Source organism: Vigna umbellata, chromosome 4, assembly GCF_029865625.1.
Source record: "Vigna umbellata cultivar VRB3 chromosome 4, Vumbellata_1.0, whole genome shotgun sequence".
NCBI classification, from domain to species: domain Eukaryota; kingdom Viridiplantae; phylum Streptophyta; class Magnoliopsida; order Fabales; family Fabaceae; genus Vigna; species Vigna umbellata.
Genome location: NC_142168.1, coordinates 18,342,884 through 18,354,716, shown reverse-complemented (window position 1 = coordinate 18,354,716; position 11,833 = coordinate 18,342,884). Strand labels below are relative to the sequence as shown.

At 35.4% G+C, this 11,833-nt stretch overlaps 2 protein-coding genes across 4 annotated transcripts; one reads left to right on the top strand and one right to left on the bottom strand.

Moving 5' to 3' along the window:
* Positions 1-225: 225 nt before the first annotated feature.
* Positions 226-4,713, bottom strand: LOC148199419 (receptor-like protein EIX2). Its single transcript, XM_088111667.1, has 2 exons — positions 1,249-4,713; positions 226-846 (listed from the first exon to the last, which is right to left on the bottom strand). The coding sequence occupies exon 1, from the start codon at positions 4,624-4,626 to the stop codon at positions 1,252-1,254; it is 3,375 nt and encodes a 1,124-aa protein (XP_087967793.1). The 5' UTR covers positions 4,627-4,713; the 3' UTR covers positions 226-846; positions 1,249-1,251.
* Positions 4,714-7,336: 2,623 nt separating this feature from the next.
* LOC148199418 (beta-galactosidase 3-like) lies at positions 7,337-10,392 on the top strand. Of its 3 annotated transcripts, XM_088112202.1 has the most exons (6): positions 7,337-8,233; positions 8,344-8,787; positions 9,099-9,277; positions 9,471-9,628; positions 9,703-9,812; positions 9,914-10,392. In XM_088112202.1, exons 2-6 carry the CDS (start codon positions 8,596-8,598, stop codon positions 9,932-9,934), a joined length of 660 nt encoding a protein of 219 aa, XP_087968328.1. In that variant the 5' UTR covers positions 7,337-8,233; positions 8,344-8,595; the 3' UTR covers positions 9,935-10,392. The 3 variants fall into 3 exon arrangements, with proteins under 3 accessions (XP_087968328.1, XP_087968330.1, XP_087968329.1); XM_088112204.1 differs by having other exon boundaries at positions 7,337-8,787; positions 9,099-9,265; positions 9,531-9,628; XM_088112203.1 differs by having other exon boundaries at positions 7,339-8,787; positions 9,531-9,628.
* Positions 10,393-11,833: the final 1,441 nt, after the last annotated feature.

The window sequence follows — 11,833 nt, the reverse complement described above, 5'->3', positions numbered from 1 at the left end:
CGGGCAAGGACGGACGTTCAAAGAGCTGATAGGTGTTTACTAGTTCAGCCTATTAAACGTCCGTCACCCAGGACAGACGTCCAGAACATTATAAACGTCCGTCTCGACCAAGGACGGACGTCCAAAGGGCTGACACGTGTTCACTTTGTTCAGCCTATAAACGTCCGTCGCCAAGGACGGACGTTCATAACATTATAGACGTCCGGCTAGCCCCAGGACGGACGTCTACAGTTCCACTTATTTACTAATATGCCACCGGTCAATTATATACGTTGGGGCTTTTGTGGACGGACGTCTATTGGGAGACGTTAAAACCCCTTTCTGCACTAGTGTTTGCATATTTGAAAAAATCTATCATATGCCGGGTGCTTGGATTAGCTTGTATTGACTATAGTTATTGTCTCCTATTTTCCAATCCATCGTTAGAAAATTAACAACAACTAATGACATAATTAGGAACAATAAACTATTTCAAAAAAATCATAAGATCTTGTATTAGTTCATCATAAAAAAGGGAAAAAAATGAAACAAGTCCTACGAAAAACTGTATACATATGATTTTGATAAATAAACATCTTTATAAAAAACAACTTTTATCATTGCAGAAATTTAGAAAGCTGCTCCAAAACTTATGCTGTAGATAAGCAAATTTCAGTGAGCGAGTTATGAAGCTCCTGAGCACATTAAAAGCCCTCCGATAGGAGAAATATGTAATTAAGCTTCATCAAACATTCATTTTTCAAATCATTACTTTGAAATACAACTTCTCACTACCAACGCTTCAAATGTTACACTCCCAATAATCCATCGTGCTTTCATCTCAGAACGAGGTCTCGAAACTCTGAACTGCAAATTTTGAGCTAAAATTCATATGGGAACAGTCGTAATGAATAGCAGAATTCAATTAAAAACCCAAATTTTCAAAACAGAGCATACTATATATAATTTCTTTACACCAACAGAAAAAATAAAATTCTTGTAGAAGGAACTCACTACCAAGTCATGAATAGGAGAATAGGATATAATCAATGTTCAATAAAATTGATGAAAATCAATCTGTAGCTAAGAGAGACACATATAATGAAAAGTACTTTTGGAACTACTGTAAGCTAGGATAAAGAATTATTAAATACTTAAATTCCTAAAATTACATTCTCCCTTTCAATAGGAAAACTAGTTATTGATTTTCGTAACTGAAGCAGAGAAGTAAATATAACGAAATTCAGAGACGATATTATAACTATGTACCTGCTAGTCTTCGGGCCACCTTTGCCACTTTACTATGTTCAATGCAACCATTAAGAGTAGATAATCTATAAGTCTGTTCGAGAACCTCAGATAAGCAATTCTCCAAGGTTGCCAAAGAAGTAATGAACCTAATAAGCCCCAAAAGCCTGTGAAGAATCCTACCCCCAAGCTCATGTATAATGCTCCATACAAAACTGAATCATCATCCACTTCTGCTCCATTAGGTTTTGTCACTGTCTCGTCTCCAGGACAGCTTTTCTCAAGCGGTTTCCCACAAAGATCAACATTTCCTTCAAAACTAGAGGCATCAAAGGTTTGCAACTGTCTTCCGGATGGAATTCTTCCACTGATATTGTTGTTTGATAAGTCTAACATGGCAAGACGATCAATATTGGAAAGAGTGAGAGGAATTTTTCCAGACAAATGATTTCTTGATAGGTCAAGGGAGTCCAGTGACCTTAAATTCCCAATCTCCGAAGGAATATCTCCACTCAAATTGTTTCTTGATAAATTCAAAGAAACTAAACCGTGCATGTATGTAATCTCTTTTGGTATTTCACCTGTTAAACTGTTACATGAGAGATCAATGCTCTGAAGAATCAATTCGGGACGTATGAAGCTGCGATCCGCACCTTTCCACATCCATGTTACTTGAAGCGCATAAGAACTACCAGGGTAAACACTATAATTTTCATAATAAGTAGTGTTGTACCAATGAATACGACTCTCAATCTCAGTTCTGTCGATGTTTTCTTCAGACAATGCTTTAAACTTGTTCAAGCACGTTGGAATGCTTTCTGAAAACTTATTCCTGGAAAGATCCAACAATTGAATACGCTTCAAATAACATAGATGAAAGGGAATATTTCCGGAGAAGTGATTCCCTCGCATGATCAAGATTATCAATTGTTGCATGCTTTCTCCAACCCATGATGGTATTGGACCGGATAGCATATTCTCACTCACATCCAGCATAATTAAATTGTTGCAATTCTTCAAAGAGGAAGGCAATTCACCCATTAAACTATTGTTTCGTAAAACCAAAGCTTCCAATTTCACAAGGGTTCCCATGGAGATAGGAATCTTCCCTGACAATTGATTGTTGCTTAAATCAAGAAACAATAATTGGTGTACATATTTCCAACAATCTGGGAGTTGTCCCTTTAATTGATTATCTGATAAATCTAAAGTGGCCAAGTTTGTAGCTGTGACGTTTCCACATAAGGCTGAAAATAAATCCGAAAATTTATTTGCAGAAAGTAACAACTCGGAAGCTTGTAGCAAAAAAGATGGAACTTTTCCCTCAAATCTATTTGAATTTAAATTTATATCTGGTCTGGAAGGAAGCTTCAATTTCATATTAGGAATTGAACCGATGAGATTATTGTGAGACATATCTAAAGTGTACAGAATTCGCAACTTGGTCCAAAACGAGTATGGTACGAGATCATTCAGACCATTATCAGATATATCTAATGCGATTAAGGAATTTTGTGTCTGGATCCAACGAGGAAAACTCGGTCCTAACTTGCAAGATGCGAGAAACAAGAGCATTAATTGAAAAGGAGGAACCCAACTAGAGCCAAATTTTAACGTTAATGAGTTATGCGATAAGCCTAAGTAAAATAATTTGGAAAAATTAGAAAGATGAGATTCAGTTACATCACCGTCTAATGAATTCCCCTGCAACGATAAAATTTCCAATTCAGATAGCAGTCTGATGCTCTCGGGTATCCTACCAGAAATTTGGTTATAAGATAAGTTCAATTCCCGAAATATGTGTCTGCTGCACCATGAAGAATTTTGAGTGAAGCTCGGAAATTCTCCATTTAACTTGTTATTTGAGAGGTCCAATACTTGTAATCTGCACATGCTCCCAAAGAAAGACGGAATCTGGCCCTGGAGTTTGTTATCATAGAGAAAAAGATATTCAATAGAGCTCATCACTTTCCCAAATTCATCTGGAATTGGACCTACTAACAAGTTACCATTAAGGTCAATGAAATGCAGATTGGTGGTGAAGTTAAACAGCCAGTAAAACATTGTAGATGATTTTAGCAAGTTATTGGAAAGATCAAGGAAGATAAGTGAGGAGAAAGAATTCATTGTAGAAGTAGATGAAAGAAGGAAATTTTCATCCATAAGACTGCAATTTTCAAGGTAAAGCTCTTGCAATTTGGAGCTGATATTGAAATTAGCTCCAAACATTGATGATGCAAGATTATTGTAAGAGAGATCGAGAATCTCAAGAGATGGAAAATTTGGACACAGAGAAGATGACAAGGTTATATTATTGTGAGAAAGATAAAGCTCTTGAAGATGAAGGCTAAAGTTAAACAAGAATTGAAAAATTGATGGTGACAACATATTAAAAGACAGATCTAGTATGGTAAGAGAGGTGGAATTATTTGAAGAGTGAGAATGGAACAAAGATTGAATATCACTATGCAAAAGATTACAATCAACTAGTCTCAACTCTGTTAAGTTTGGAATGATTTTACCGATAGTTTGTAGCCACTTGTGAGAGGATTTAAGACTGTACAATGAACTCAGCTCAAGAATGGTTAAGGAATGGAGAGTAGACAGCCACTGTGCATCCTCAGCTTTTATCTCAAAATTGCCAACTAGTCGGAGAGTATGCAATAATGGAAGATTCCCTATGCGAAAAGGGATTGCTCCATAAAGGTATTTTGAAATATAATTTCGCCTTTTCCATCCATGTGGAGGAGTATTTCTTCCAAGACTGAGATGTTGTAGCTTTGTGAGATTTCCAATTTGAGATGGGATTTTTCCGGAAAGAAAGAATAGACCAAGATCGACATACTGTAAGTGTTTGATATTCCCTATCTCAATGGGAATTTTTCCCCAAAGAAGATTTTCCCCAAGATCTAGATAGCGTAGCTGTAAGAGATTTCCAAGTGTTGAAGGAATCCTCCCCGAAAAATAAGAATGGAAGAGATCGAGATATCTTAAGTTGGTGATGGAGCCCATTAAATCTGGGATGTAACTTAGCGCAAAATAATTACGGCTGAGATCAAGATGTTGAATATATGGCAAGTGAATCAATGAAGTGACATTGATTGCACCTGTCAAATACGGCGGTGTATAGGGGTAGTTTCCATGGAGATCTAATAGTTGCACATGACCAGTATGACTATTGCATTGAATGCGTTTCCATTTGCAACAATCTGTATTATTGGTCCAAGTGGAGAGCATGCCAAAGTTATCTGTGAAGCCTTCTTTGAAGCTGAGGAGTGCTTGCCTCTCTCTCTCTATGCACTCACTTTCACTTGAATTCTTCAATTTCACACTAAATCCTGAGGCGAGCAAAGAAAGCAGCAGAAAAACATAAAACCATTTCAGAAAATAAGCAGTCATGATGCTTTTCTGATATCAAATAATCTTAACCGAGAGAAGAATAAACAAAAGTAGTATATTGCTAGAAAGAAACCATGATTCAGTTCTTTCTCTTTCTCCTGATATCTTTATTTTAGAATGCTCCATGGCTTCATTTATATTCTAAAAATTTGATTTCATCAAATAAAAAATAATAATAAATAAACATAAGTCACATATTTTAAAAATAATTGTTATTTTAGCATACAATGTAGACTGCTTCCAACTTAGATAATTTGATTATTTTAAATTAAAACTATATATACGCATTAATAAAATAAGTGTTTATTTTGGTGTAGAAAAATTTGCAATTAAAAATATTTCTCACTTGTATTGATTTACAACAAACAATCCAAAATTGTCATGTAAGTTTATTTCAAATAGTTGACATTTTTTAAAATATAAAGGAAAAAGATAATTAAAGACTAGTTTGAAATTTTGAAAAAAACTTTTTTTTCTCTATTGTGAAGATATTGTGTGCATATGAAGCAGCATAAAATATTAAGAATGTGTAATAAAAAGAATGCGACTAAGGTGCTTCTCTAAATTTTATAATATAAAATTAGTAATAATATATAATTTAGTATTTCATTATCCGAAACGAAAACGACTTAATATATTTCACTTAAAAAACAACTTAAATTAAAATATTAAAATTAGGGGTTTGCTAAAGTGCGTATGCCTGTTTTTCAGTTGGTATATTTTAGCAATCTGTACCGGATTTTAGTAGACAAAAATATCCTTATATAATGTGTACCGGGTTTTAGTAGACAAAATACCCTTATATATCATGATTTTAAGTTTTAAGGTTAAGGGTATTTTAATAATTTTCATTTTCAAAACTAAAAAAAACAAAACCCTCAAATCCTAATTCACCTCTCTCATTCCTCTCACTCCAACCTTTTCTCTGTCATCCCTATTGTAGCCCCAATTGAAAAAAATGAGAAACACGTTAAACAATTTGCTTTTGTAAAGAGTTGAGTCATTACATATTCACCTTCAGTCAAAGGTTCATTCAAGATCTCTTCAATTTTACCATCTTCACTAACCTCTCTAATTTCATCATCTGCATATGTTGAATCATCATCTCTAAAAAAACCCTCCAAGCCAATTACCAATTCCTTCGGATGTCATTATGCTTGTGAAAATTAGATAAAATTATATACGACAAAAATTATAAAATGAAAACTCATTATAAAATTATTTTTTGTAAGAAATTGTTTAACAACGACTGTTTCTGATTTTTTTCCAAGTCAATTACCAATTCCTTTCATGTCATTATGCTTGTGAAAATTATATAAAATTAGATAAGACAAAAATTATAAAATGAAAACTCATTATAAAATCATTTTTTGTAAGAAATTGTTTAATAGCGAGTATTTCTGATTTTTTCCAGGTCAATTACCAATTCCTTTATGCTTGTGAAAATTGGATAAAGTTAGATAAGACAAAAATTATAAAATGAAAACTCATTATAAAATCATTTTTTGTAAGATTGTTTAACGGCAAGTGTTTCTGATTTTTTGAATTGAGGCTACACTAGGATGACAGAGAAAAGGTTGAAGTGAGAGAGATAGAGAGAAAGGGTTGAGAGGAATGAGAGAGGTGAGTAAGGATTTTGGGGTTTCTTTTTTTTTAGTTTTGAGAATGAAAATTATTAAAATACCCTTAACCTTAAAACTTAGAATCTATGATATATAAGGGTATTTTTGTCTACTAAAGCCCGGTACACACTACTAAAATGTACCAACTGAAAAATAGCGTACCGCGCGTTAGCAAACCCCTTAAAATTATATATAGTAATAAGAATAATTTATAAATGTTAGAATTTTATTTATCATCGGTTAAATAAAACAGTTCTATTTAATATATATATATATATATATATATATATATATATATATATATATATATATATGTGTGTGTGTGTGTGTGTGTGTTATCTTTAGTATTGCGGTTGCGGAGCATCATTACATTGTTCTTTCAGAATAATTTATGGGTTAGAAAAGTTAAGCATGTTAGACACTTAACAAAAGTGAAAATGGTCCAAAGAGCTGTTGATTGTGCTATTTGAATTGATTTTATGGGTTAGAAAACGACAGATGTTAGACATTGGAAAACAAGAAAATATGAAACTGGTCCATAGAGAACTTAAGCTATTGCTTACTGTTTCAGAATCCATTAATTAACGAGTTAGAAAAAAAATAAGTAGATGAAGACACTTGAAGGGAACAAGATGAAATTGGTCCAAAAACTTTAAACAATTGATTGTCCTATTCGAATACATTTTATGAATTATAAAATTAAGCATGTTAGAAAACAAAGAAGAAAATGAAAGTGGTCCAATTATATAGGTCAGAAAACTATGAATATCAGCAATTTCAGTGAAAACAGTATTTTCCAAATTTTTGCAAACTAGGAATATTGCAAAGAGATGGAGAAATATTCCAAGTACAAGTATTAAAGTCCCAATCGTGAGCATAGAGATACATCTATCTTTCAAGAAACCAAATATCATTGCAAAATATAATTTGGTCTCCTACTGACAGACCACAATGCAATGTGATACCACAAATAGATGAAGTACTATATGACCCACTTTTTTTTGATATTTTGTCTTACAAAATCTAGCTTTCATAATGAAAGACCAAGGTAAAGAATGAAAGAACCAAAGCTCATGGTGTAGAAACAAACGAACGAATGAAAGATCATTAAAAAGAAGTTCAGACCACGTCAATGGAGACAATGATGACTATGTTGGAGGCAATCACTAGTGCAAAACGCGAAAAAGAGCGCGAGTAATACGTCTCGGTTTCCAGAAAACCGAAACATATGTAAAGGCAGTGACATTTTTGCAATTTAAACGAATTTATAGGCCTCGATTCCCCTTGAATCGAGGCATAAAAGTCAAATTACCTTGGTTAATGGCCAAACCGAGGCGTAATGTTCTGCTGTTTCCCACCTAACTCTAAGTCTTCCACTAACAACTTTCTGAAATTGACCTACAACATCGGTTCTAATTAGACCTGAGGCAGTAGAGCGAGATTCGAGCGCGGTTGCCTGTACACCCGAAGCAGTAGGGTGAGTATAGGCATCGAGTTTAGTAAAGAACTGAGCTAGTATCGATTTTTTATCTTCACCTCACGAAGGAAATTACCCTACTCTGCACTGTCTCTTCTTCTTCCTTTGCTCCCGCGACTCCGCATTGTTCTCTTCTTCTTGCTTTGCTCCCGCGAACTCCTTTGCTGCATCCAACCTCTCCTTCATCGCCATCGCTCCGTTATCGCCGCCGCTACAGGTCACCGCTTCGTTGCCGCATCTACAGTGTTGTCGCGTTGCCTCTTCTCGTGGTGTTCTTCTTCCACATTGTTGGTTCCATATCGTTGCCATTGTCTCTACGCTCCAATCTCGCTCCTTGCGCTACCTACTCTAAGCCCTGCCTCGCCGCCGTCGGGAGCCACCACCACCTCGTCGTGTGCGACGGCTGCGAGTGCGGCTTCCACCTCGCTTGCGAGTGCGTCGCCTCTGGAGTGAAGAGCAAAGCGGTCGCCGTTGGGAGTGAAGCAGCTTTTCGATAGCAGCTCCTAGGGTTCTAATCCAGATCCCCATCCCCAATTTTAGTGTTGTTATCTCCTTTCTCAGATCTACATTGCTTCAGCTGTTATCCTGTTTCTCTCCTATTTTTTTTTGGTTTCTCAGATCATCTGGTGCTGTTCGTGGACCGCCTGGTGCGACCCGTGTCATTGGTGGAGCTGCTGGCCTAGCACCCGGTCCAGCCCGCTCCCAAGCCCTCAACCCCCGTGGATAAAGCTACGGCAGGACAACAGCGTCGACGAGAACGCGCTGCTGTTGCCCTTGGCGATTTTCAGAGACTGACCAGCATGCGGTTGGGTGAAGAGATTGATTCAGGAGCATCATGGTGTGGGTGATGTGGTTGACTTGCTCGTGGACATGGATTGCGTTGGTTTGAGGTCGAGTTTTAGCATGATTGAAAAGGGGATTTCCTTGTATTGGGAAATGGGGGAGAAGGAAGGAGTTGTCTTGTTTGTGGAAGAGGTTCTGAGGCGCGGAATCCCTTATGCTTCGGAGGATAAAGAAGGGCATAAAGGAGGGTCAACCGGGTATCTTGCTTGGAAGATGATGGTAAGCAGTTGATATTCGATTTTTTTCACTTTGTTGGATAGTTAGTTAGCTCTTGTTTGAAACATTGAATATAGTATTGAGTAAAGTCTTAGTTGGACGATTCACTGTGATGGTTACTTATCATTTGGTTCCCTTAACTTAGATGATGTTAATGAGCTTGTTATTCACATTTTCTAGTTTGCATCACTCAGTTGTTCTAGTTAGCTGATGGAGATCTTTGTGACATTGTTCTTGTCATTTGTGCTTCACATTGCTATCTGCTTTCCCCTTTTGCATCAAGTTATTGATTGGATTGTTCTGCCTTCATCAAGGTGAGGTTTCAAACTACGAAGATACAAATGTTGCCTAGCAACTCTAAGTTGTTCTCATGGGAGACGTATGATGAAGATGTATCTTCACTATCAGAAAGTTCAAAGATCACAGCTTCTGGACTATTAGAACAACTAAATGCCACCAGAGACACTAGTGACTATCTATGGTATATAACCAGGTGAATTAGTTGGTATACAAATTTTTTTCTAGATTTTTTCAACAGTAGTCAGTGAATTCAAAGTATTTTTGAGTCATGCATAAAAGCTTTCTTTTCTGAAGAAATTCTTGAATTCTGTGGTTTCTTCAATCTTTCAGCTTTGAAGTCTTCCTGTCCATCTCAAATCAATGAAATTCTTTGTTTCACTTTTTAGTTCTCAGCAGTTGAAATCTTATTGTTTTCTGGTTTGCATGCCACACAACATTGACATTAGTTCATCAGAATCCTTTCTTAGAGGGGGGAATAAGCCCAACATCAGTGTGCATTCAGCAGGCCATGCTGTCCACGTGTTCATTAACGGTCAATTTTTAGGTTTGTAGTTTAACTCGATAACTCTTATGATTGGAATCCAACCAACATGTGATGATTGCTAATTCCTTTTACAGGCTCAGCTTTTGGGACAAGTGAAGACAAAAGTTGCACATTCAATGGCCCTGTCAACCTATGTGTTGGAACCAATAAAATAGCCCTTCTCAGTGTAGCTGTTGGATTACCCGTATGTAAATTGCTTTTGAACTCCAATTTGGACTTGATCATTCCTTTATACTTAGCAGTTTGCTCATATATTGATAACTTTTGTTCTTCTTTTTACCCCAGAATGTTGGATTCCATTGTTAAGAAGAAAAGGGGTTGTGAAAATGCTCTAAGACTATGTGTGTATGGATTGATAGACAGGAGCAAAATAGTGTGAAATGAAATGGGATGATAATACTTGGTTCCATTGTTTGGATTACCTAAAACAGTACGAAATGGAACTGAAAGGAATTGATTCCATTCCATTACATGAAGTACCCCCTTTTTCTTTCCTTCCATCTATTCATTTCACTCTATTGTGTTCCATCTCTTTCCATATCAGTACATGGAAAATGAAATGGTATTGTGTTAATCTTTTGTTTTGGAGGCAGATTTGTATACCTGTAGCACTGATTTTCTTGGTGCTTGCTTACGTATATAGTTTGTATAGTTTTAATGTGAAATGGAACAATACCAGTGGAACAACAATGTTGTACTAGATATGATGATGATGATGATCAATATCTTCTCTGGAATGAATTTCCTGCGTATTCGGTGGATGATGTCATACTATTGTGGAGAGAATTACTAACACGTTGCTTTTAATAAGTTTTTTTATTGATTAAAATTTATTGAAATCTAAAAATATTGAGATAAGTTTATGACATAAGCAAAGAAGCCTTTCTGAGACATCGTTTCTTCAACTCTTTTTCTTCATCTTTGTCTTGGCTCGCATAAATATGGAAGCCAAACAAATATAATGTTCAAGCACTCACCGTCATATATTTTTTGTGTGTGCTTTGTTTTCTTTTATTTATTTATTTTTCTTTATTTGTGTAAACATTACTATGAGAATGAATCAATCCTGGTTGTTACTGAACCAACCATTGTTCATTGTTGAAATGCAGCACCTTATGATGTAATTTCTTTTTTTATGATTTTATTTTCATTAATTTTTTCTTTTTAAGATTTAATTTGCTTGAAGTGATTACAGTTTTCTGCTGATTGGGATACATTTTATAGTTGCTTATATGAATTCTTAGAAATTTGATATATATATATATATATATATATATATATATATATATATATATATATATATATATATATATATATATATATATATATATATAATTTGATGTTATGATGAAATAAGTATATAGGTGCAAATAATGTTAAGAAATTACTAATTTTACAAGATTTTTTATGTTTTAATAATTCTGCTGCAAATAATGTTAAGAAATTGGCTAGATTTTTTTTTTGTTGAATTTTTCAACATACTGCCTCGGTTCAAAAGAGAACCGAGGCGAAAAGTCATTTAAAAAAAAAGGGCAAAATCCGACTGCCTAGGTTACTTTTGAACCGAGGCAAAATCCTATCCCTTTTGTCTCGGTCCACAACCGAGTTAAAAATGATAGACTTTTTTCCTCGCCTGTATATGCTTCGGTTCCAGAACCGCTGTCTATGAACGAAAATAACCGCTGTCGTTTCCCTTAACTGTACTAGTGAATGACCACAACGCTTGGAGTCAATGGAGCAATATTAGTAGAAAGGAGGGGTTTGAGATAAATGAAGAAATGCGAAAAGAAACTGTAAAGAGTTATGTGAATTTGCACTTTTTTACCACTGCAAAGACATATTGTCTCGGTTATTTTAAATACTGAAGCAATATGTAGTCTATGGTCTCGGTTCTACTAAGAATTGATGCCAGAAACACCACAAAATATTTAAAAAATAAAGTTTTGGAATTATTTCTAACTTTTGGCTCACACCTGTAGCCTCAGTCCTTTGTAACCAAAGCAAAAGGGTCTATGGCACTAGTTCTTTGAACAACTAAGGCCATAGGATCCCTTCAGAATCTGAATAGTTTGAAGTTCCTTTTGTAGGGTGTAAAGTCAGGATCCTATGGCAGCGGTTCTGCAAAAAACCGAGGTCATTAACCTGTTCAGAATCTGAAAAGTCTATCATATATCTTTACAGGGAGAATGTCAAGATCCTATGACA

Coding starts and splice junctions, on each gene's coding strand:
- LOC148199419 (XM_088111667.1), bottom strand. CDS start 4,626: ATGACTGCTTATTTTCTGAAATGGTTTTATGTTTTTCTGCTGCTTTCT.
- LOC148199418 (XM_088112202.1), top strand. CDS start 8,596: ATGGATTGCGTTGGTTTGAGGTCGAGTTTTAGCATGATTGAAAAGGGG. Junction 9,629..9,702: donor CATTAACGGTCAATTTTTAG/GTTTGTAGTTTA, acceptor TTCCTTTTACAG/GCTCAGCTTTTGGGACAAGT. Junction 9,813..9,913: donor GTGTAGCTGTTGGATTACCC/GTATGTAAATTG, acceptor TTTTTACCCCAG/AATGTTGGATTCCATTGTTA.